The sequence below is a fragment of the Atractosteus spatula genome, chromosome 3, assembly GCF_055471065.1.
Source record: "Atractosteus spatula isolate fAtrSpa1 chromosome 3, fAtrSpa1.hap1, whole genome shotgun sequence".
In the NCBI taxonomy this organism is placed as follows: domain Eukaryota; kingdom Metazoa; phylum Chordata; class Actinopteri; order Semionotiformes; family Lepisosteidae; genus Atractosteus; species Atractosteus spatula.
The window spans coordinates 31,456,013-31,482,224 of NC_142708.1; the positions used below are offsets into that span (position 1 = coordinate 31,456,013).

The window sequence follows — 26,212 nt, forward strand, 5'->3', positions numbered from 1 at the left end:
TTTGTTTTTCATAAAGTACAGTAAGTGTGGGTATACATTTTTCTTTTTACCATGTGTGATTGGAAGAACCAGAAGTTTATGTGCTATTCTTTACAAAACATGTTTATCACTACTGAAAAGCCATGAGCTTTTTAAATTTTTGAGATTTTGAATAGTGTGTCATTGCTCTCTATAGTTCAGTAATCTCTCTCTTGATGATATTTTACATTAGAATGCATAGTAGAAGACAGGAAAATATTTTGAAAAGGCTATTGTGCATTTTTAGTTTTTTTGCCCCGCAAGTATTAACCCACATTTTTATTTTTAAAGAACAAATTAGATATTTTTCATTTTACTGGAATAAAAGCTATTTTAAATGAGGGCTGTTGATGGTTGAGATGAGGTTGAAAGTGAAGTCAAAGTGTTGAAAAATACTGGACCTACAGACAAAGCAGATTTCCGAAAATATTCCTAGTTAAAGATAACATGATTTAATGCTCTCTTTAGTCACATATTCCAGTTCTCTCCCACACAAACACAGTACAAAGGATATGCGCCACCCCCTCCTGTCTTCTCTCCTGTTAGGCCATTGATGTCTGTAGCAGACTTTGTACTGAAAAACATCAGCACAGGCATTCTGTACTGGGACATGCATAAATGGAATGCACTGCTTGTTTTTACAAGCATATTTTCCATGTTCAAAATAAAATTGTAAATCTGCACAGTTTGTAGTTTTAACAGTTTAAGAGGCTTTAAGGTTGTTCAGTGATTTAATGTTTTTTTAGTAGGCATTTGTAGTCACCATAGATGATTCTGTAAAATGGGACTGTGTGTGTGGGCAAACTTTTTTCATGCTGCTTATGATTCATACTGTAGTTCTATACACAGCTCTGTGATTTAAAATCATTAGCCTGAAATTGTCCCTGTGTAGTGGTGGTGATAAGTGGGATTTCAAAACTCTTCCAAAGGGTTTCACTGGTTGAGAGATCATAAGGAACCAGGAAGGAATTAGAAGCAATTAAAAGTTTGCCATCAGAAGTCTGCAAACTTTATATGTTATTAATAAAGCATTGTTTTAATCTAAGCTCAACCATAATGGGTAGCATGACCCAATTTGAATAATAATAATTTAATCTCCTTATCAGTATTGTTATACATTCAACAACAAACCTGAATTTGTATGAACATTACTACCTGATAGAAAGCATTAAGACAATATACTTCCAAATTTGTCCTAGACATGAAACTGTCACCTCCACTACCTGTTGGCAGAATGCCAAATTTCCAGTCAGCAGCTCCTACAGACAGTTATGGATTCCTTGAATAAACAGAAAGAAAAGAGGCCTGATCTGATAACCTGGGGGCAAGAGCAACAGGCAGCCATTACACATGTTCTGGAGGGAACTGCTTGTCAAGAGAGTGATTCTGAGCAGAAGAACCACCCAGCACAAGCGAAATATACTGAAATTAGTTTACTGTAAACCACGTCAGGATCATTAACATCCCCTTAATGAGGTCATTTTCCTCTGGGATTGGATTTTTACTGTAATTAACAAAGGCAAAATGCCTGTAGCACTGTGCAGCGGAGGAGGCACCACCACTGCCGCAAGAAATTCAACTGGCATAGTTTCAAATAAAATGAATGGTACAGTATGTTCAACCCAAATGAGTCTGAGCTGTGTAAGCAGGAGGGGGAATCAGGGAAAACAGATATAAATGGTAGATAACATTGTCAAACATGGCAAAAAAGCATCTTTCTTAATTTTTTGTATTCACTGAATTAGTATGCAGCAGTAACTATCACAGGTTTTATTTGATTGCATTGTACAAATAATCAGTGAGTTTTACCCTTATGTTGTCCTTTCACACATCATTCATCAAACAAAAACTAGAATGAAATTAGACCGCTGTCTTGGTTACGGTATAGCGGTACTATAGTAGTTAGATTAATGTATTCGTAATATGTGCCATATACTGTACCTGACAGATGTTGTCCCTGCTTTCTTTGTTGAGTCAGGGAAATAGTATATTCAATATTTAAAACAGAGATAGGGGCTCAGAAAACTGGAAATCCAGTATCTCCTTTTGCTCACCTTTGGAGGCATCTGTATTTTCTCTATTAACAGAGTTACCTTGCATTTTCCAGTTTTATAAGAATCATGTTCAGAAAAGGGTTCTCTTCCTTTTACCTTGTATCTCTAAAGGGGCAATCTCCAGAAATCCCTTTGTAGCCCCCTGTCTGATGGATTGCTAGCGACTATTGATTTCTGAAGGTCAAAGACACAGCTGCTTCTGATGGGCCTCTATGAAGTCCAAAATTTGCATTATTGGAGCTGGATTTGGCCGAATATCCATGGCCTCAATTCAGTTAAATGGTTCTTGTTTTTTATCTGTAGCTGGTATTAGAACACAAAGATGCTATAGCTCCAGATCACAGTGACCTACTGCATGAATTACTGGAAGATCTTGGAGATGTTCCTGATGTAGAATCTTTGCTGGGTAAGATTTTTTCCTTTTCTTGTACTGTGGACAGCTGCTGTATTGAATATATTGGAATTTTAAGAAAAATGCTGATCGTAATATCGGTGGGAGACTAAAATATTAGTGGTATATCTTAGAAACTGGTTTTTGGGAGTTTCACTGATTGTACATCATAAACTTCACTTTAAAAGGTTGAAAGGAACCTGGAATGGAAAGCATGCATTACTGCCTTATTTTTGACAAATATTACCTGCACATATTTTGTGTGTGTGTACAGCTATTTTAAATAGGAAGCTTTGCTTAGATATTTTGTTAAATTCTAGGAAAAGTTGTATTTTGTCTTGGTGTGTTATTACATCTTTGAGGCGTTTCCTGATCTCTGGTGCTCTTCCATCACTAAGGTATTGTTCCTTTGACTCATAAGTTAGGAAACCAGAACAATTGCTCTCTTGGTGTGTTTTTTCAGGGGAGGGAGCGGTAGATCCAAGTGACCCCAACAAAGAGAATGCACTAAGTCAGCTTGCCAAAACGGAAATCTCTCTCACCCTCACCAGCAAGTTTGAGTTACGGGAAGGAGACGACAAAGATATGAAAAGTCTCATGATAAAGTAAGTGTCTACTTTCTGACTGCCCTGACTAATTCCCACTATAATGGTGTTTTAAGAGGTTTTAAGAGCCTCTTTAATTAGGTTTTGTACTCCAAGAAACACAACTAAACCGCAGTAATATTTCTGTGTTCAATGAATAACTGAATGTGAACATGACCAAAAGGATGACATTAGATATTTTCTGGTGAAATCCTTCAGCTTGAGGCACTAGAAATACAAGATAGTGTTGTCAAGTAACATAAATCAATAGAATGCTTTTCATGAATGAAGTTGCCAGTTCCAGGCTGCATTAAGTTATAGTGAGTTTGTATGTATGAAGTACATAAAGGCCACACGTTTCTGTGGCTGTTTGGAATTATTAAGGTGGCTTTCTAAGAAACGTTCTCCACACTGATAAATGTGAAACATAAAAAATATCTGGCCGTTCTTTCTGTTATGAAGGAATTAAAGTCATCCCAAATTAACTTTGGATTATGTTTCATAAAGGCAAAGGTTCTCTACTGCAAGTCAGAGTTATTAAGAAAACCTGAACAGGGTAAATCCTAATTGTAGAAGTGTTGAGGGTGATGAGCAGTAAGGGTAGTGAGAGCTGCTGTATGTGTGTGAAAATGACCAATGACTCTGAGAACAGAAGTTTATAAAAGAATGCATACAGTAAATTGTGCTTATACCTCCCAATATAAAAGGCATTCATTATTAAATTTCCAGTTTCAAATGAGAGAAAAATAAGAAAAATGAAAAATACTTGGTAAATTATGAAACTGGGAAAAGAAATCTTAAATCGTACTATAAACATGTAAATAAACGTTTAGTGCAGTATTAGCAGCATCTAATCCTGCAAGTCCAATAGCAGCCCTTTAGAATGTTTATCAATTAACCAGAAGAGGCAGATTAGTGCTTTTTTCCAAAACTCAGAAATGTCTCCTTTTCATTTTTACATATTATTTAAATACTTTGTACATATATTTGCCACAAAAGACTAATATGTGCAGGAACAAGTTCTTATTTTGTAACAGTGTTAATACAGTACTAATCCCCAAACCCTTTAATGAATGTTAACTATTTCCAGCTGTTAACTAGCCCAAATGATGGTTGCTTAATGAAAATTGAATAAAAGAATGTAGTTTAATTTTTGACTGAGCTCATGGGACATTTCCAGGAAAATATAATGTTGGAATAATTTGAGTTTAAAATTACAAGACTCGAAATGACAGCGTAAGAGAAGTTAAGTATATCTAGATTAGTTCCCAACTGATTGATTTCTAAAGTGTAAAATCCAAGAAAATCAACCAAGATTCCAGCAACCAAGTACAACCAAGGGGAATATTAAGATAAAAAAACAGATTAAGTGTTGCATTGACTTTTGTGACAATAATAACCTGTGTATGTCAGTTTAAATGATCTTTTTAAATGAATGTGCATACAGATTTATTGTGTGGGTTTGTTTTAAGTTACAATCGACTTAGAAATTGAAGCTTAGTATGTTAAAGAAACGAAGTGTCTGGAAACAAATGTTAAATGTTTTACCAAAACTCAGATCAAAGAAGAGAAAATTAATGTACATGCAGGCTGAACGTTGAGTAATGTTTCGTTTTTAAAAGGAAGGTCCTGTAAACATAGGCATGGTCAGAGAGATGACAGATTGTGACATTGTAGTATTTCCTCTGATAAGGGACTGTTAACTTCCTTTATGGTGTTCAGAGTCTGTCTAGAGCTTGATAAACAGAAGTACATCTTAAAAAACACGTTTACGTCTTGTATGCTAATAGAATGTACAATGCTGCCTAACACATTGTATTTATATGCAAAGATAACGAGTGTTTTTAAACTGCAAGTGTTGCGTTTTTAAACAGTATTTAACTTTTATTGCTCTTCCTACAAGTGATTTTGCCATTTTGTTCACAGTTTATATTTCTCACTTACCAAAAACTGTGGATTTCATTTACTATTAAAAGTTACTCTCAACAGAAATAAGCAATCCAAAGTGCAAACTTGGCCTTACAAGATATATGATACACATTAAAATGAAATAATTCCTTTATAAGACAAACTGTATTAAACTATAGATGTACCAGTTTAATGAACTTTTTTTTTAAGCTGCAGCCTTAAAAATGGCTTAAGGAATTAAGGATTTCAGATTTTTAGAATTCATTTTCCAGAGTTTATAACACCTTTGGTTTAAATGTTTCTTTAAATGTAAGTATTTTTGTTTGTGCACAATGCTATTATTTCGTTCCCAGAGCTCTTCATCTGGGTTCACTTTGTTGACATGTCGTTAGCCCTGTATATTTAAACCACTTATTATTCCCATTATGAATATTTATTGTAGATAGATGTTGATACCTGAAAATTAATGTCCACGTTTCTTCAAATAAACCTTTGTTTTACACTAAAATACAAGTGAGCAGACCAAGACAAATATATGAAGAAAGTATCAACCATTGTATTTTAGTGTCTATCATTATTAAGTACCATCGATACCAGATTGGCTGACCTTAGCTTCCCAGGGGAGAGAACGAAACATGATTTTTGTTTGTCATTTTGGTCATTTCAGGAGAGGAAATAGGCAGGAAATGGTGGAAATAATTGCCCATTGTGCGAATGTTGCTTTTTGAGCAAATCTCATTCATACAAAGTATCAACTAAGAGATGAGAGTTCATCGAAAAACACTGTATTTACATATTAAAGAGCACATACAAGTAACCAGCTCTTTGTTGATAAGGACAGAAGGAAAACCCAGGAGCATGATAACACAAAGAACTTTCTTAGGTACTATTGCATTTAGTTGGGAACACAATAGTTTTTAAGTGTTCAAAAACAATATTCTTGAAAGTTTCTTCAGAAAAAACTCTTTTTAAGAAAATCACTAATACCTTCCTATATTCTTCAAAGTGTTTGAAATATGCTTCTCCATCATCCAGAATGAGCTCTTTGTGAAGTCTTGCATAGGAGAAACGCATCAGTTAAGCGGTAATTAAAGTTTCTTAAATTATTACATTAAAGAACCTTTTTTCATTGTGCAAAAACATAACTGAAATTAACAATTAAAAGATCACATTCATCACATTTCAGCATTGGAGTTCACTTGCTCAGCCACACAGTTTTGGCTGTCTAGTTTAAACAGGGACATAAATCCTGACAATTCCTATGCTGCCTGCTACTCTTGCTATTGAACTGTGTTCTAGGGCCATTTGTTTTTTTCACGATGAATGGATGGAATAAGCTGCTTATTTCTTCTGACATTCTGACAGTCTATTCGAGAAGCATAAGGATGTCAGTCCTTCAGAGGAGTTGCTCTCTTGCATGCATAGACAAAGTATGTCCAAATTACTATTTAGAAAGTGTTACATAGACATTTATACATACAAGGTAACAATATTATTATTCTTACAAGGAACAGTAAGTAACTTACATAAAGATGAAGTAGAAGTGTTGCACTCAGCTAACTTCCATTAATTTCCTGTTAATTACTTTCAATAATCAGCCCTTGATTCATCACTTATTCCTCTTAAGATTCTAATAACAATCCTTGAGAATGGAGATATTCCCAGACTACTGAAATATCAACACCTTTTATCAAATGAATTTTCCTTCTTAATTGATTTTTTTTCTGTAAACGGACAAAAACAGTGATGAGAACACATGACAGAATCAGAAATGGCTGCTTGCTGAAAGAGCTTTGCTCCCATCTCAAAAAGGTCTGTTATATTCATTGAAATGCACTGAAAAACAACAATAGTAAAATTAATTCAGATTTCTGCCTAACATTTTGTGTTGCCACCACAAGTAAAGAGCATAATTTCTTCCCCTCTATCCACACTGGAGAGTTAGAGCATTAAGAAAACAGAGGGCCTAGATGAGACTTGTCTGACAGACTGCAAGCTCATTTTAATATTGCTTTTATATGGCTTTCTACAGCAGGAGGTTGCTGCTATAGCAGAAGTCATGAAGCAGCACAGTGCCAGGCAAGATAAAAGCCGTGCCAAATTTCACCAGCAGAAAGTCTGTATCGGTTAATGCAACCCCTGCCTTGATGTGCTGCAGTACAAGATGGCGAGTCTGGAATCTGGAGTCGGCCTTGTAATGTCAGAATAGTTAAGTGTTGAATAAGAGTGTTGAAGGAAACAACCCCATTGACTTTTTACAGTAGACAATCTCATGGCAGCTTTCAGATATGAATAACTTAGTACATGTTTTTTATAATGGCACCAGTTCATGTTAAATATCATTTCTGTTGGAAAAGAGGCAACAAGCTCACAACAAGCCCCTTCGTGATCACTCAGTGCTTGATGGTGGTTGATTGCATTAGGGACCAGGGAAGAAGAGGGCTGTGCAAAGGTGTGCGTAGATAGAATGTTGGGGTGAGAAATTATGACTCGTTATTGAGAATATGGAGCTTTCTTGCAGGTAAGGGTTTTGTGTTGTGGTGGCTTCATAACACCATAGTCCGTTGGCTGCCAAGTGAGATATCTAATTTTTCCAAATCTTCTGATCTTATTTTTTTAATCAGGGATAAATGATGGTTTAAAGCCTGGAATGAAAATTGGCCAATTATCGTTTTAGAGGCTCAGTGTTTCTCATTAGGAGCAGAGATGATATTTCTTGTTTACAGGAAACGCAATTACTGTCGAGCAACATCGCACATTTTCAAAACAAGCACTACAAGGTTATTACATATTATTTTTCTCAAAAGAAGCATACGGTGCTCTTACCCTTGGAAAGAGGCACATCGATCTCAAGATTTGTTCTTGGAGTCATGGTGAAACTGTCTGCTTACTCTGCAGGTTGTAATTTGCAGTCACTTGATCTACAGTACAGTTACTCACCTGTTTTACCATTCACTGCAAAGTTGTGCATAGATATCACAATTCTGGAGTATGCACTTTCACCCACTATTGCTTTTCACTGATGATATCATTCCTTTGAACTTCAATGCTGAGCTGTCTTGGTCCAACACTCCTCAATCACCCCTTTTTTGTTGTCACTGAGGTCTCCTCCTGCAGCCATGCTAAGCCTGTCCAATGTTACATACATGGTCCTGAACATGCTGGGATTATTTGATTAACACATGAGCCACACGTGTTCGGTGTGTTTGCTTTGAATATACTTGGTGCCTCTTATTTCCGCAGGTGTTTTTTTTTCTGTCCACTACATGTAATGTATGTGATTCCATGTTACAATATATGTCCCAAGTGTTTTTAACATACAAATATTTTATATTTCTACCAAGATCATTTTAAATTAGCTTTGTAAATTATATTAGCAGGGCCTTAAATTCAGAAATTCAATTTAGCATTAGATGCATTTCGCCTGTTTTTACCCCTTTTTTTCTAATTTGCCTAAGTATATTCAGTTATTGAACTATTGACTTCCCTGACAACCTTGTGCTCAGGATAGCTTCTTTTTGGAAAGGAATATAATATGTAGTAGAACAGAAAATGGGTTTGTCACAGATACCTACAAATATTAAAGACTTCAACTTCATGTTATGCTGCTGTGTCTAACACTTTTGATTTTACCTTTAGTTTAAAATAGGCTAAGCCGTAGAGATGCGGATACTTTTTTATTGAGAGATAGTTTTCATTCAGCATTTAACAGAGATTTGGAGAACCTCTGTTGCTTGATGTATCCTCAGAGCTGATCTCTCACATTGTTTGTGATGTGGCAAAGTGCTAAATCCAATGCTGCACAATTTTCTTTTGCTTCCTGTTTGAAAAGGTCTAAACCGCCACAGATTAAAAAGAACAAGGAGGACTCCATATCCATCAATTACAGTTCAAGTACAGTTCTCTGACTTCTGTTCTCAGCTTTATACATTTGAAGCAACAGCTGACACTGACAAGTTTTTAAATAGAAATATTGATACTCTTTGGTTGCGTTTCTGTTTGTGAGTTTTTATGTAAGTTCCCTCTGCTCAAAAGTTCAAATTAAAAAATAAAAATAATAACAATTCCAAAATCCTGAAACCAAAGCATAGATTGTCCATTTGCAGTAATACTTATCAAAATTAGATTAAAAAATGTTCTTTAAGGTGGGATTTTTCTCTGTATGCTGTTTGTGATATTTCCAGGTGATTTTTCTGTTTATTTACTGAGCATGGGAGCAAAGATTATGCAGATATCGGCCTTTGAGTAAGAACTCCCATAACAGGTTATACGATGCTCTGTCAGATGTTTCCTGGCTGAATAAATTACTGTTCTGACATGCAACAGCTCTTTCTGGGAAAGTTTCCACTAACTGGAATATTGTTTAAATTCTTATTTCTAGTTTGTTGTGTAGAAATTAATTTACTGTTGTGTGACAGAGAAAACTGAAGCCCTTCATTTCAAAATCTCACTGACCAAAACTGTAGTTTAAACATAAATCTATTGCATTATTCCTAACTTTAGAAACGCCATGAGCTATGTACACAATACTGACCAATGGTGTAAGTGTGATTTTGCTGTAGCCCATATATTCAGTAATGTTTTTGTCTCCATGAGCACATTACTATCTCCACATATCCTTTTCTATAGCTAGTGCATAGCAATCTGAGTAGCTATAGTAGTGACATACACTTTTTTGGGTATACATTTGCGAAATATCCTATGCAACATTTGTGATGGATATTCAGATTCCCCTGGGAAATTTAAACTAGTGTGAACAGAATATGTACAGTATGTGTGTGTACTGTACAAATGGATGTGATATACTGCATATTATGTATGCTCACTGGACAAAATATAATACACAACATTTGCTAGAGATATTTGAATATCTAGAGCAAATATAAATCCCTGTAAGCTTACAACTCACCAAACCTTTTAATATGGTCACCTCTGCCAAAGTTTGTAAATTGTATGATTTCTGAGCAATCTGTACTGTGAATAAATAATTCAATCTCCATCTTATATGGTATAGATTCAATTAAATACAGTACTGCTAGAGTAACGTTCTTTAAAGTCATTTGGTTTAAACAATTAACTTTTTTTAATCTGGAGTATCTAACTAGACCTAGTTTTAGAGTGTGTAGAGTAATAACTCCATCAGACATTTAAAATTGTTTTTCTGTATATTTTCCGCCTACATTTACAGCATAAACATTTTTCCCTCACATTGGTTTTTTTAAAGGGAAGAGATCAGCAGAGATTGCGTCAGGGAAGTACTTTGTCAGAGTCTTATAAATGCATTATGACAGTAGCGTTGCCATTTTCTAGGCTGATCTAATCAGATTTAGAAAGCAATGCTGGACCTGCTCAGTTCTGGGATAGTTAAACTTCAAGCAACACAGACAACAGCAATCTGGTTGTGTTGGTGGATCCCCAGGTTGAACTCTTCCCTCTAGAGCATCCTGATTTTCAGTGTTTCTAAATGTAGGAGTGTTCATCGCAAAGTCCTGACTAAATTTTGCTCTGGGCTTGCACCATCTGGTCCACCTAAAGTTACCCATTAATTCAATTGGTGAAGCAGTTGCTCAATTCTTTAACCGATCTTCTGGAGCAGTGACTGCCCCGCGAAACCAAGTAGGTGCTACACTTCAACCAAGTATGTGCAATTCATTTATTAACCACAGACAGAACACATTTGTCCTCTCCTTTTTTCTCCTGGATATGTTTCAGAGTGTTGAGTGTGACCTAAACAGGTGAAAGCACCAATAACCTTCACTAGCTAAGCCGACTTTTGACATTTTTAAGTATTCAAGCATGTGGGCAAAAAAGTTTCCTCTAAACAGTTTAGAATTGTGCAAGGTGGAGCTTCATTCTAAGCTAAGAGGATTGAAGCTTATTTAATATATAGTAAATGCCTAAATTTACAAGCCACAGAATCCTATGCATCAAAATAATATACAGTATGCTATGCAACTGTAGATTAAATATTGAGCAACATTATGTATACTGATAAAAAATGGAAATGAGTGACTGGTATATACCAATGTACCAAGTCAGAACTTTCTCTGCATTGAGTGAGCATTTTGTAAGTAAGGAGGGCATTAATATTTTTTTTAATTTACATGTGACCTCTTCTTGTATTATTATTATTATTAAATGTACAAAATATTAATGTGCACTATGGGATTAATCAAGACCATAGGATTGAGGCTGTGGTGGAGGTTGTAGGAGTGATCAGAATGGGTGCATTTCACAGATGCACCACTTGTCTGACTGCAGTTCATCCCTCTACCCAAGTCCTAGCTACAATTCTGCTGTAGCTCACACGCTGGCATAGACTTACCCTTTTGTCTACAGGTTAATAGTGAAAGAGGGCACAGAATTGGACATATGTGCACCATCAAACTGAATTTGGTTCTCTATATAGTAAATACATTTTTGCATTTGGTTTTTACAGGACAAAGAAGCTGATTGTGGATGTGGTGCGAATCCAGCCGGGAGAAACACTGATCGAGATCCTGGAGACTCCTGCCTCTGCACAGCAGGTGAAGTGTTGTGGTTTTGCCACCACGGCATTTCAGTAATGGTGCTGCTTCTACAAGGGCAGTGATCTGCATTCTTTGTTTATTAAGCTTAAAGATTTTTTTAAGCATACTGCTTGAATCATTAAAAACGGGTTGCACTCTGAGGTTTTTGGAGAAGTGGTTTGGTGTTCCTCGTTAATTCATTTCACTGACGTCCAGAATATTGTCAAAAAACATTACAGGTTGAGCCAATATTTGGGTTTTTCATTTTCAGGACTATTTTCAAGTTTGTCATTCTCCATCTGTGGCTGTAGACAAGAATGGGAAACACTTTTTCTTGATATAAGGGTTCCCACTGTCGATAAAGCTGGCAAATGCTTTGTTCCTCCAGGAATCTGAACACGCAAAAATAATTGAGAAACGTGCTGTTCAAGATGCCAAAACCCCTGATAAAATGAAGATCAGTCAGTCCATCCTTGAAGATGGACAGCTCCCATTAGAGCAGAAGAAGCGGAAAATCCTGAGGAACCTGAGAACACTGGAGCAGGCTGGTGTGGTCTCATCAGAGAACAAGTATCAAGACATCATCAATGACATCTCAAAGGTATCTGCTCTCTAAAAGACATTAAAAGCTAATTGAGAGCTCACCAGATTCTGATTTGGATCCTTTTTGTTTATTTAAAGAATCAGTTCCAGGATCATTGCTAGTAATTGTCTGTTAAACTGAGATTATATGGTTGGTAGAAGCTACAACAAACATTAAGAGAATAGACTGATTCATAGTTGAGAGTTTAATTGCTTAATAGGTCCATTCGTAATATATAATGTATTTATTACATGTATGAAATAGTTTGTTGGCTGACGTATGTTGGACCTACAGTCTGACTTAAAAGTGTAATTTTCTTTCCACTAAAAGGCCATTGAATGCAAGCGTAAGTGAACTCAAGAACAATGTTCAATGAACAAAATAAGTCAAACACACTTGAGTAAAATAAAAAGCATTAGCAAGACAAGGAGAAATTCTTTATTTCTTCTTGACTTTTATGGAGACAAATTAAGAAAAACAATTCAACCTATTTTCACTGAGAAATTTAGTTCAGATGTCTTCAAATATTACAACGATCTTGGAGCTAAGCTGAAATATGAGTTACTAGTTTTAATTCTGTTCTAATTTCTTATATGAAAATGTTTGCATGTTTGCAAGGTAACAATATATAAAGCTTAGTATTAGCATAGCTTATACAGTATGTGTTGTCTCAGTATTGATACTCAACAACAGAGCACTACTGACATTTGCTTGCTATTTTCACAGCATTGGACATCACTGCAACTGTGCATTGAAACTGCAGTTGTGTGGTTAAAACCAATAGTTATACAGTATATTATAGTTATTGCACTTGCATCAAGTATGCATTGACCTAAAGATGCCATGATGTCAGTACGTTGGAATAGTTTCTGTTAAGGAGTTAAATGGAAGTTGTTGCGGTTTGCAGGACATAAGAAACCAGCGACGGTATCGGCAGCGCAGGAAGGCTGAGCTGGTGAAGCTGCAGCAGACACTGAACGCACTCAACTCAAAGACGACCTTCTATCAAGATCAGATCAATTATTATGACACGTACATCAAAACCTGCTTGGACAACCTAAATAGAAAGTAAGCTCACTGTTTCATTGCTCCCAAGAGAATCCTCTTCACTTTTTTCCCCCACTTTCCTGCTTTGTTTGTTGTGAATTTAGACAGCTGTAGAGTCTTTTGCATAGCCTTGTTTCAGCAGCATTCTCATTCATCGTGTTGTCACCTGCTGAATTATGTCACACATAGTGTGGTGGTTTGAATCACTACGTATATGGCTTAAATCTAGTATTCATTTAAAATTTAAAAAGCTAAACTGCAACATCGTATTAATGGACAAGTTGTTTGAGTCCACCCCACATGACTCGTATCGTACACCGATTTGTTTATGAATAACTTCTACCTCTAGGAGCAGCTTCCAAACACTCCAGCAATTCTTATAATTGTGAAGTTTGAATGACAATCAGACAGACTCATTTTGTACTTGTCATGTAAGAAACGCAAAGGGAAATGTTTGGCATGAATTTACTTCACATCTCAATTATCCAAAATGGAGAGACAGCTGTAAATGGTTTTGTGGGTGGACCTTGTAGGTCTTACACTGTGTGGCTTGATGTGTAAGAGTTCCCCACTCCAGTCCTCTGGTGCAGAATTAAGCAGGTCTCATAAAATTCTAAAAAGTTTGTCACCGAGGAAAAGTTGTAAATTGATCCTGTAAACTGGATCTATTAATCCCTTCTCAGGGATAAATTAAATGAGGAAGTATTGAAAGAGACCTAGAAAATCTGCAGTATTCTGATTGTAGACATCAAGGAGCACTTTAAAATACAGCAAGAGCAAGCTTGAACTAGTGGCACAGGTCGAACACCGCACTAGTCACAGAATTGTAGTCATAATACACTTTTATTTATGGTGATCCGTCTCGCCACTGGTATCTTAGAAAGATATCCCTGTCTTTGTTTTGATTGCAGGAATGTGAGAAGGTCCATAAAGCTGGATGGGAAGGGAGAGGAGAAGGGCAGCCGGAAATCTAAGCAGACGTCCTTGAAGTACTCCGCAGCCCGACTGCATGAGAAAGGAGTTGTTCTAGAGATAGAAGGTCTGCAGACAAACCAGTAAGTGCTGAGCACAAACTACTTTCTGCCATACTCACTGGGCACTGCCTTTCGCTTACATGAGGCATAGCTTCATTGTTAAAGGTTTTTGTGAAGCCAAAGCCAGGTTTTGGGAGTATTGCCTCTTTTTCTTATTTCATTTATTGTCTGAGATTTCCTATTTTTATCCAAGTTCCTGGATTTGAGTTACTTAACCACAGGTCTACCAGAATACATATGGTAGATCACACACCTACCTGTAGTCCCAAAAGACGTGGATGTTATTACAACAAAAAGTACTGCAAACAGTGTGAATTTGTGAAATGTCTTTTTATCATTTTGCCAGTTTTTTTTAAACATCTTGTTTAGTTGGAATCTATTTTATAAATACTGTTTGAAAAGGGGCTCCTTTTTTTTTCAGAACATGCAATTAGAAAATTTGGTACAGAAGCAGTGCAGTCCCAGAGCATTTCAGAGTACTTTCTAAATTATCTGGACACTGTATCCTACTTTCTAATGGTCTTTGTTTGATTTTTAACTTCACCACACATATTAGATTCTGAATGCCATCGCTAATCGACGAATAAATCAATCTTGATATTGGATAAAAGAGAATTAAAGTCAGCCAGATTACAGGACTGCAAAATAGGAGCTTAACCTCTGCACCAATAGCCATTGGTGAAAGTGTTATTTATGAATTATTTGATAATAAAAGAGTTTGATGGATATTTTCTTGTGTGCTCTTGTTTTTTTCTTTAATATTTTCTTTTTATTTATGTTTTTTTTAGGTTTACTTTTTGTTTATTATATTTTAAAACTCCAGCTATGAGCTTTACTGAAAACACCAAAACAGAAAACACAATTGCAATTTTTGGCTTTCGCTTTAATAGTCTTTCATGTTTAAGCAAGTCAGGTTGCAGTGAAGTTCTTTCAGGTGCAGACGGCAGGGGTTGATGTAATGGAAAAATATTGCTTGGCATGGTTGGTTTCACTGTAGTTACTTCGAGTGTTAATACGAATATCCTGTATTTCCATTGTTTATCAGGTTTAAGAATGTCATGTTTGACATTTCACCCACTGAGGAAGTTGGTGACTTCGAAGTTAAAGCCAAGTTTATGGGGGTTGAGATGGAAAAAGTCCAGCTGCATTTTCAGGTACAGTATAGCAGTGAATTCCAAATTAAACGCATTTTCACCCTTTAAGAATTCCTGTGAATCTGAAAGGAGGAGTCAAAGCTAATTCAATGAGCTTGCAGTACATTTGAAATCATAGCATTTTGTTTTTAATGCCTAAGACATCTGTGCTAGCAATATTAGTATTGTATTTTAAGGTAGCCTCTGTATTTATTGTATAAACATTATCCAGCATTTTTGTGGTATACTTAAATTAAAACAGACTAACAAAGGAATGAGCAATTAGCTAGGTTTATAACAGCTGTCTTTTTACATTTTTAGGATTTACTTCAGCTGCAGTACGAAGGAGTATCAGTGATGAAGATGTTTGACAAAGCTAAAGTCAATGTTAACCTGCTGATATTCCTTCTGAATAAGAAGTTCTATGGAAAATGATGTTTTCATTTGTGCTTCCCGATTCCAGGTTTAATTTAACCTTATGTCTTAAATATTTTACTGTTTAATTTGTAAAGAAAGGTTGGGGGGAAAGAATAGATTGTGCCTTCTTTAATTTCTGTCAGAGAAAATGTTTTTTCAGAACTTTAACTGGTTTTCAGCATATTGATTTAATACTGAAGAGTTGTCAGTATATGCAATGCTAATGGGTTTGAGAGAGAATCCATGTGAATGCATAGGTCAGTAATGAAAAGAATATAAATCCTTAATGTTTTTTTAATTAACTGGAAACAATTGTGAAATTTCAACCAAAATCTGCACATCGTTTGATTTAGAGTTTCTTATTTTCTTTATTCTACCGGTGATTGTATATGGAATATATTTTAAAATTATTAAAAATTAAATGTTATATACAAAGATATATGAGCGACAACACCATTCCTTTCACTTAATGTAAAAAATGAATGAATTCTTATTGTAAAATGCACTACTGCCTCACCGTCATTAAAGAATGCGGAGTGTCATGCCATTAGTAGTAAAACAGAACATTACTGTCTGCCCAGATATGTTCTGCTTTTTAAGTGTTAAATTGTGCCTTTGAACTTCGCAAAAGTAAAACAAATGTCTATGCATATTTACTATACATTTTACTATAAAATAACTGGGTTGTTCTGCAGCTTTCTTGGTTATTGAAACAGTACAACTTGACCAACATGTTTAATGTTAAAATAAATGAGAGTTTTGACATGCATTGGTTTCTTTTTTCCCAATTATAAAGTTTACTCTGCAGATCGATTGCACCAAACAAAGGGTGTTATGCTATATTGTCCTGTTATTGCCAGCTGAAATGTCAGATTTTAAATAATCACTGTCCTTAATCTTGTAGAATTGATACATTAGTGGAAAATACAAGAGGGCTTAAATATTGTTTCATAATTGGGCACTGTCTGATCACTCCCATAGTGACTCACTTCTTTCCTGGCTGAAGAATGTGTTTTATTTAATGGTTTCAAACAAATACTTTTTGTTTACATGAGATTTTAAAGTTTACTGAGGCATTAATTTCTGAAAGGCTGTCAATCCTGATAGTAAGAACTTTTTTTTTCTCCACAACCAAATTGGAAAGCAGTCTGTATATCGATTACTTTTTTAAGCTCGAGCATCTCATTGAGATAATTGTAAGGAGGGACTTCCTGGCAATCTATTTCTATACTAGACATCAACAATACTTCTCAAGTTTTAACTTACAACTACAACACAGTTGCAAAGAAATTATCAGGAAAATGGCAGTTCATTCATCTGTTACAAACATGCCAATAGCCATCAGGATGATTTGCACAAAACCTGCTATCATAGTTAAAGAAGATTTGGCTCCACTGCTGGCACTTTTACCTCTGTGTCTTGGTTTCATTCCACTCTGGGCTTGTAGAATCTTGAAGTACAATACAATACTCAGCCACATAAAGGTGGTTACTGCCACATGTTTAGGGTACCTTGATTGACCATCTCCCTATGAGGATGAGCAGGAAGCACCCTGAGAAGGGCAGCTCTGTCACAGTTACTGCTGCTGAAATCAGTTTCTGCCCCAGTCTAATTGCTTGACAACCTTCTGTCAACAATTGCCTCCTACTCTCGTCACCATAAACTGGTTGCCTAAGGACTTCAATGAGGCAGGGATGAAAAATACCTGGCCTTGCTTTTTGTAGAGAAATTGTTGCCCACCAGCTTCCACACTTGGAGGGAGCACAATGGACACCACTGGAGCTTATTTCACTGCATCTCTCTCTTCTGCTGTTGAGAACGTGGTTGCTAGAGCCCCTTTTCTTGAGCATGCAGGATGCCAGGTTTTCATGGTGACTGAAACAGTACAAGAACTGAAGTACTGTACCTCATTTTGTGGAGACTAACCCTACATTACTCATTGTCTAGGTTTGGTGGTGAGGATGAGAGGGCGGTCGAGGAATCTCTTCCTGTATGTACTTTAGTGCGCCTTGGGATCTTTTGGGATGAAAAGTGCTATATATATGTTTACCCTGTGTTTGCATGGGTTTCCTCCAGGTGTTCTGGTTTCCTCTCACAGTCCATAAACATACTGTAATGGTATAGTAGGTTGATTGGCATGTGGGAAAACTGGCCCTGGTGTGACAGTGTACAATATATGTCTATCCTTGGATGGGCCGGTACCCCACCTTGTGCCTGTTGCTTGCTGGGCTAGTATCTGGCTCCCCTACGACCCTGAATTGGATGAAGTGGTTAGAAAATGGATGGATATATATATATATTGTAATGACAGCGGGGTTTGGTACAGAATGGAGCAGACGTAGGACTCACGAAAAGGGGTTGAACAACACATTTATTAACCAGAACTGGGGAAAGGTACACGCACAGGGACAGGGATTACAGCGCTGCACCTACACTAACACACACACGGGAGGGAAGAGGCTGCATCACAGCTCCCGCCCCCTTATATACTGTACAGTCTGGTTCCCCCAAGTCCCGCCCCTCAGGCACTGTTGCCAGCCCACCCTGCGTGTGCATGGCTAAAGGGGACTGAGCAGCCGTTAAGCGCCCCACATGTGTGCTACAATATAATAGACATATATACTGAGATATATAATGGGAATCAAAAGCATTTGTTTTTTTTAATATCTCTTAAGTATATGTGTCTGAGTACAGTATATTCTGAGTGTATATTGACAACATTGTAAGGTAACCTGGGAAATATTAGAACAATAGAGCTAATGACGGGTCAAATTTTTCATTTTCACTTCTCCACTATGGACATGACTTCTGGAAAACGCAGTTGTTTTTAAACAGACTAAGTGATGAATGAGGGTCATCACGCCAGCACTCATTGGAATGCCAGAGGATGAACTCAGCTGAGCAGTGAAAAAGACTGATGAAACAACATTCTCTAGAAGTGTTGTTTAAAGAGTAAAAAACATTAATTGCAAGTGAACTGTAGTTTGTATAACTTAGTACAAGTAATTACAAGAGTTATTTTTTTCAGTGAGAAAACCCATCAGTAAGACAACCGCAAAAGGTGCATTCTGTTACTTTTTCTTATTTTTTCAAAAACTCAAATAAGATATGCAACTTTGTTTGGTCACTACAACGACTGGCCTACATCATGAATAAATGCAGTCTGTCTTTGATCCCTGGGACAATTTATGTTCTGAAATGAACCTAAGGAATGTAGTGTGCATGTTAACTTACTTCCTTTCACCATGACCTACTCATGTCTAGACACTGGCTCTTTAAGAGTAGTTCCATCTCGTTTGGAAATAGTTAAAGCCAGATGTCTTGATATTTTATCATTTAGCTTTGTTAACTCTTTATACATTTTAGAAATGTTTAAAATGGTAATTTGTAATTAAAATAAAAAAATATCATGCTCTTGGTATAGCACTGATAGAAGTTTACAGTAGGTGGGTCCTCTTTTATAAAATATTTCACAGACTGTCTTCCTTAAATGTGTAATAATGAAATAAATATTGCACAAATAAATAAATGTAACAGCTTCATACATATGTACAGTGGTTTATTGTACAGTACTTAATAAAGTCATGCTGCAGAATGAATGCTTTCTATTTCCCCTGTACAGTACGTGTATTTAAAACTACTTTGTGATAATTGTTCTCTTATCACCGAGAGAAAAAGCTCTCCGGAATTCTGTCAGCGCTGCTCTTCCTTAAACCCTTTCTTTGGTAAAGCTCTCAAATTAGGATGCTGACATCACTGGAAAAAAATGTGCAGCCGACTGATTAATAGTTTGAACTATTCCTTGACAGGCCATAGAGAAAGAAGACGCCAGTACCACGGCGTAGGAATAACAGGTCTGTTCTATACATTTCAAACTCGGTGAAAAACTGGGAACTTTTTGTCTTCTCTTTTGAATCGAATTCCAGATCTTGTGTTCTGCTTTGCTTTGCCTCATAAAACCGATTGTTCTTGGCTTCATGTAATATAAAAATACATTAAAATTAAAATTTTTAATTTCTCTGAGTGAAAGTATTTTTTTCCCAAACTTAAAAGAGTCGGTGACAAGAGTTGCAATCACTACAGCAATGGGGCTAAAAGCGCTGGTGTTTTTTAGTTTTTTTACACTATTTATCGCACATAGTGCCTGCTCTGAAGGACATAATGGTGAGTGACAGTTTTAATTAATACTATTTTTCTTCTTTCTGTCCATTTTATCAACTATACTTTTCCTGTAGTTCTCAAAAGTATGTATGTTAGAGATAGTGATAACAAAGTTAAGACAGCTTTTCTAATTCTGAGCCTGAACGTAACAGTAAAACGAATCGTTTATTGCTTTAAAAACATGTATCATACTATTCGTATCTTCATGTTTTCCTGTATTTGTAAGTCTCTTCTTTTGAAACGTTTTAACATGTTCATTTGCAGTCCATTTTAATTTTGTGCCATAAATGAAAAATATTTAAATGAATGCAACAGTTCTTAAATTTACAAATAATGTAATGTAATCTGCTGAAAAGTAGCTGAAATGCAATTTCTTAGTAAATACAAAACTTGCAGCAGAAAATCGAAAACAAATATCCAAATGGAATTCAGAAGTTTATTGATACAACGTATAATAATTCAACAATATATTCAACAATAGTATTAATGAATATTATTACTATACTATACCTTATGTATGCTGTACATACATATACAGTATAGCTGAATATGTGACAACAACTTCATGTACATTATAGTACTCATATCCAGCCATGGTAATGGTAAAAAATATTTTTCGTTGAATTTGTTGATTTTATTAAAAAAAACGTTTTAAATTTACATCAATTTTTGTATCTAGGTATTTAATGTGAGCGATATAGTTAAATACTGTACTCAAGTTAGCAACAGCAGCGTCTTTATCTGCATTTCCCCACAGCTTTTATTTTAGATGTCCAGAGCCCTAAAGTACTGCTCCACAATGTTGCTTCCTTGCGTTGGATAGGCTCATGATGATGTCATGTTGATTAATACAGTTCTGTATATAACTTCAAGGTAAAAGGTAGTATTAATGTTAATGAAAATCAGTACCAAAGAAAATGAAAGTAATTGAAAACAAACAATAAACAAAAATTATACAGTACATAGTGTTTAAGGGGGTGGCAGATTCTGTGGTAAGCATTGCTGCATCACAGTGCTGGGGCCCAGGGTTCACTTCTTGTGATGCTATCTGAGTTTTTATGATATTCCTTTGTTCACATGGGTTTTTTCCAGGTACTCAGGTTTCCTCACACAGTCCAAAAACATACTGGTAGGTTGATTGGCTTGTGGGAAAATTGACCGTGGTGTGAGTGAGTGCATGTCTGTGTCTACAGTATGTGTCTGACCTGCGATAGACTGGTGTCCCACCCAGAGTGTGTCCTGCCTTACACTTTTTGCATGCGAGTATAGGCTCTGGCTTCCCTGTGACCCAGTATTGGATTACCAAATGGATGGATATATACAGCAGGCTACATTGCTGCCAAAATAAATAGAAATTACACTTGATGCAAGAACTCCAGTATTCCAGCACTGGAGGACCAATAAGGAGAAAACCCTTAAACTTCTAATACCCTGATAATGCAGTCAATTCGTGGGACCATCTTTGGAGAATGGGCACCGTTTTTCATTTTTGAATTGTTTCAGTTGTAATACAGTTGATGTTTTTTGTGATCCTCAAAGACACTTCAAATACTTTTTTTAGCTTTGTGTTGAGAAATAACAATAACAATAACTAAAAATTGATTGAAATATAGTTATACGGTGTTCTTTTTTTAAACTCACTAACAGCCTCAACTGTGTAAACAAGACAACAAGATCTGAATAAATATGTTACCATTACAAATTTAAAGATCTGAAGATTTAAAACCATCCCTTGAAGAGAAACTACAAGGGATCTAACTATTCAGTCAAGATAATCTGTGTTTGTGTCTGAGTTAATTTATATCACCAGTTTTACAAATCCATCTGGTAAATGAATGCACCAAACAAAATGTAAATATACCACAAGTGAATTTGACTTGCAACATTCATCATCTCACACAAAAAGAAAAGATCAAACCATCATGACAACTTTTCGCTATGAATTATGACCTGTCAAATTGAAAACATTACAAACTTAGTATCAGGCATGACCTCCCTGAGAATGAATACAACCCTGGTAGTGTTGACAGATCTGATCAGCATCCTCATGCAGTCTACTGCAGGACATGTCTTGCTGGTCTTGATAGTATCCTGTTGATGTTGATGGTGTTCACTGGTTGGTTCTTTGGTCCCACAGATGTTCTATCACACACTTCAGAAGAAGCAGCTAGTTATGGCAAAACCTGGACATGTTTTCTTGAGGCTGTGTCTTTGTAAGCCTAGTATTGTGTAGGCTTACATTTTCCAATTGAGATTTGTTTGCAGCAGCTCAACAGAAGTATAGTTGCCTTCAGAGGTGCTTATCTGTTAAAGCAAATTGTTCTCCATATCATGACACTTAAACTGCCTCACTAATTGGCTTAAGCAAACCAAGAATCCACTTAGTAACCATCATTAGGACACACTTTGTCATCCATTAGATTACTCATAGTAACAGAGCACTCTCTGGTGGAAATAAAAGAACACTCCACCACTCTCCCTGTCACTACTTCAAAAAAAGATGATTTAGTCTCTCAGCTACTAAAGTTACCATTGAACTGCCTCCATGGACTGATCATTTTCACACCAAATGTGAGCATCAGTCTGTCTGCTAATGCATGGGTTAATCACAACCCTCTGTGCCTATTTGCAAGTGATAGACACCTTTAACCTGCCTCTACTGGTACTGTACGTCAGCAGCTATTAAATTCCTTTCAAAGACCAGCCTGCCACAAATAAATTCTGTGGACTTGTCTAATTATGGCTGTTGCAGTGGTTAGCATTGCTTCACAGTGCTGGGGCCCTAAGCCCAATTCCTGGGGTACTATCTGTGTGGAGTTTGTTTGTTCTCTCTGTGTTTGCGTGGGTTTCCTCTAGATGCTCCAGTTTACTTCACCATTCAAAGACATACTGGTAGGTTAATTGTCTTCTGGGAAAACTGGCCCTGCTGTGAGTGTTTGTCTCTTTTTGTCTTTGTTTGTGTCTGTGTGTGCCCTGTGATGGACTGACATCCCATCCAAAGTGTATCATGCCTTGCATTAGTTGATTAGTCTCTGGCTCCCCCATGACCGTGTATTGGAGAGGTTAGAATAATGTTCTACTTATTGTTAAAGCAGCACAATTCATTCTACAGTGGTTTACTCCTCTCATTTGCTTTTTACATTTTAAACTAGTAAACCAATACCTAGAAAGGTGGTTTCAGAAATGCAAAGTGTTTCTATCGTCTCAGCCATAGGAACAAAAACAGGACAAAGTTGATTGAAATAAATAGTTTAGTTCTACCTCTATGCGTTCTGTAGAAAGAGGCTTCAATAAAGGTCAATAATGTGTAATGTTCCATGATCTGTAAATTAGCCTTGAGGTGCATTCATCTACAGGAACTCTGTGAGTGAGCATACAGTACAAATGAATCTCTGAGCAAACTAAAGTTTTCTGAATAACAATCAAAGACTTTAACAAGGAATAAGTGAAAGTGAATTTCATATTAAATACATAGAAAGGAAGAAAAAAACTGTTTTTTCCACTTCTTTCTACCTTTTTTCCGTTGTAGCAAACACGCTGAGGTAGCTCCCCGCTTAAACCATTTATTTAATGTACCTATTTATTTTGATTAACCACAGCAAAAAATCCTATGGTTCCGTAAATTTTATCCTTCCATTTCAGGAAGCATCGCAAGAGGTTTCTCCCTGGTTGATCTCAAAGCAACCTATGAACCTATAGACTTTACTTACTTAGATGTTAACGGCGGGGATGGAAGTGGCTCTGGATTTGAAGAGCCTGAAAAAGACGTCCACCCTCATACCAGATCCCACAAAAAGCTGTCGCAAGAGGCCACACGATTTCTCACTGGACCTTTAATGACGGTTTTTATCCCTACTGTTTATACACTGGTGTTCATCATCAGCTGTCCCCTGAATGCCATTGCAGTCATCATGTTCATCTTGAAAATTCGTCCGAAGAAGCCAGCAGCGATATACATGCTGAATCTAGCAGTTGCCGACTTGCTGTTTGTCCTTCTCCTTCCCTTTAAGATTTCTTACCATTTCAATGGCAATAACTGGGGATATGGACCTACAATGTGCCGCATAGTAACTTCTGCCTTCTACTGCAACATGTACTGCTCTATTCTCCTCATGATGTGTATAAGTGTGGACCGCTTACTGGCTGTGGTTTATCCCATGAAGTCTCTCACCTGGCGCAGCCAACAGAATGCCCTGGTTGTGTCTTTAGCCATGTGGCTCCTTGCCATTGGTGGAGTCATGCCCATTCTCCTATCTGATCAGACTGCCGTTTTACCACAGCTGGGGATTACCACCTGCCACGATGTGCTGGAAATCGAAAAGTTTACAGGCTACTACCTATACTTCTTTCCAATTTTCTGCTCTATTTTTTTCTTCATCCCGCTGATTTTTATCATTGTTTGTTACATCCGTATCATTCAGTGCCTCCGGTCTGCCAATGTTGCCAACAGGAGCAAGAAGACAAGAGCAATTTTCATGGCCATTACGGTCTTTGCTGTTTTTGTTGTTTGTTTCACGCCGACCAACATCATTTTGCTCATTCACTACGTGCAGTTTGCCACCGGGTACAGTGATAAGTCCTACATGGCCTATCTGCTCTCCATGTGTATTGGCAGTGTGAGCTGCTGTCTGGATCCCATGATTTATTATTTTGGATCTTCACAGTGCCAAAAGCAAGTGATTAGTCTGCTGCAGTGTAAGAGTAATCAAGAGATGACCAGCAATACACAATCTGAAAGTAGCAGTAAAATGGAAACCTTCCAATCCAGGCTTAATAGCCAATATAAGAAGCTGACGGCTTAAACTGGTACGTATGTCTGCTTGGTGGTCGGTGTCAAGAAAGTTAAAGTATGTTCTACCAGTAATACAGGACAACATTTTGAAGGACAAAGCTGGATACACTCTTGTTTTAAGCTATATTTCTAGATTTTATTTTTCTATACTTAAATCTCATATAAATGTTTGCCTAAACAGTATTAATCTTCAAATAGTTGGTGTTATCCTGCTGATTGTATAGGCCAGAGTGTTTGATGGATCTCTTCAATTCTCTGACATTTTCAGACCTGGAAAAGGAGATATGTGTGTCAGCAAACAAGTAATGCAATGACATAATTACAAAACCAGGTAGAATGAAATTCAAAAGAAGCTGTAGCCCTCAAGGATTGGAGTAAGCGACCTCTAGTGTAGGCCTTTACTTTAATTATACTGTATATGTAATGGTAAGCTGATGATTTATATTAACCAAGTAAACATACTGTATGTAATGTTGCTTATTAACACATTCAGAAGTATACTTTTAACAGTGTTTTAATCAAAGCATTAGCATTATGGTTATGCATTTGTACTCTTGTATGAAATGTGTGTTATTACATGCCTAAAGTAAGAACCAGTTCCAAATTCGTGTAAAGATCAATTTCATTTGAGGGCTTTAATTAACAATATCTCAATTATTGTCTTCTTCCAGTGTATATCAACATTTTGGAATATCTGTCAATATGGAGTCACGCTATGATAAAAAAAAATACCAGTGTGATTTTATATATACTGTATATAAAATGTTTTTATTGTTTACAACATACTTTCTAAGGTTGGTATCCCTCAGGCGGGCCTGAGACTAACCTACCTATTCTTTGACACGTGATTTTGGTTAATGTTTCAAGAAGCGGTCAAATAATACTGATTGTTAAAACCATTTTCATTTTGCATACAAGGGGCTGATCAATTTCCAGCATTTAAAATAGTGATATTGATATTGCGATATTGATGAAAATATATCATGACCAAGCTATTTGCATACCTTTATTCCCATTTAAATATGGATAAAGATGAATTTGTATTATGACCTGAAAAACCAGACTGTTAATTTTGGAAATAGGATATTTGTCTTCACAAGATATTTGTCTTGTGAACACTAGATAAAACAATCAAATTTTGTTTTCAGCTACCAAATTATGTTGATGTGTTCCAATATGACCTGCTAGTTTCTTTATTTTCTTAACATTTGTTGTATTGTAATATGATTCTTCGTGCGGTATTTTTAAAACCTGTTCTGTTACTTTTAATCTTGTATTTAATACACAGGTTTTTCATGTACTGTATATCCTTACAATATTTCAATGGTAAATTTCCTTGAGCAGTTGTTTGGTAACATACTGTATCTACAGTATACTTTTCTCAAGCCAAATCCTTGTATTCTTATATACTGATTGTTTTTAGTGTATGATGTGGTCTTAATAAAAACTACATATTTAATTGTGGTGTTGGGGAACAATGTTGGAGAATTACTTTAATGTGATATATAATTAAAATAATATACAGTAAATGTATAAATACAGTAAATCGCAAAAGAACAGAAAAAAATGCACAATGTACAG

General features: G+C 36.3%; 2 protein-coding genes across 3 annotated transcripts in view; both read left to right on the forward strand.

The window, feature by feature from the left end:
* The window catches only part of iqgap2 (IQ motif containing GTPase activating protein 2), a 115,895-nt gene extending 99,450 nt beyond the window's left edge, over positions 1 to 16,445 (forward strand). Inside the window, exons 31-38 of the mRNA XM_088910362.1 lie at positions 2,376 to 2,478; positions 2,927 to 3,068; positions 11,395 to 11,482; positions 11,853 to 12,065; positions 12,955 to 13,115; positions 14,006 to 14,149; positions 15,174 to 15,282; positions 15,583 to 16,445. Coding sequence (XP_088766488.1) covers positions 2,376 to 2,478; positions 2,927 to 3,068; positions 11,395 to 11,482; positions 11,853 to 12,065; positions 12,955 to 13,115; positions 14,006 to 14,149; positions 15,174 to 15,282; positions 15,583 to 15,696 — 1,074 coding nt within the window. The 3' untranslated portion in view covers positions 15,697 to 16,445. The remainder of the gene's footprint in view (positions 1 to 2,375; positions 2,479 to 2,926; positions 3,069 to 11,394; positions 11,483 to 11,852; positions 12,066 to 12,954; positions 13,116 to 14,005; positions 14,150 to 15,173; positions 15,283 to 15,582) is intronic.
* A 2,946-nt stretch (positions 16,446 to 19,391) lies between these two features.
* On the forward strand, positions 19,392 to 26,090 carry f2r (coagulation factor II (thrombin) receptor). 2 transcript variants are annotated; one of them, XM_088911042.1, is made up of 2 exons: positions 19,392 to 19,532; positions 23,482 to 26,090. In XM_088911042.1, the coding sequence occupies exons 1-2, from the start codon at positions 19,445 to 19,447 to the stop codon at positions 24,639 to 24,641; spliced, it is 1,248 nt and encodes a 415-aa protein (XP_088767168.1). In that variant the 5' UTR covers positions 19,392 to 19,444; the 3' UTR covers positions 24,642 to 26,090. The 2 variants fall into 2 exon arrangements, with proteins under 2 accessions (XP_088767168.1, XP_088767167.1); XM_088911041.1 differs by having other exon boundaries at positions 19,484 to 19,842.
* Positions 26,091 to 26,212: the final 122 nt, after the last annotated feature.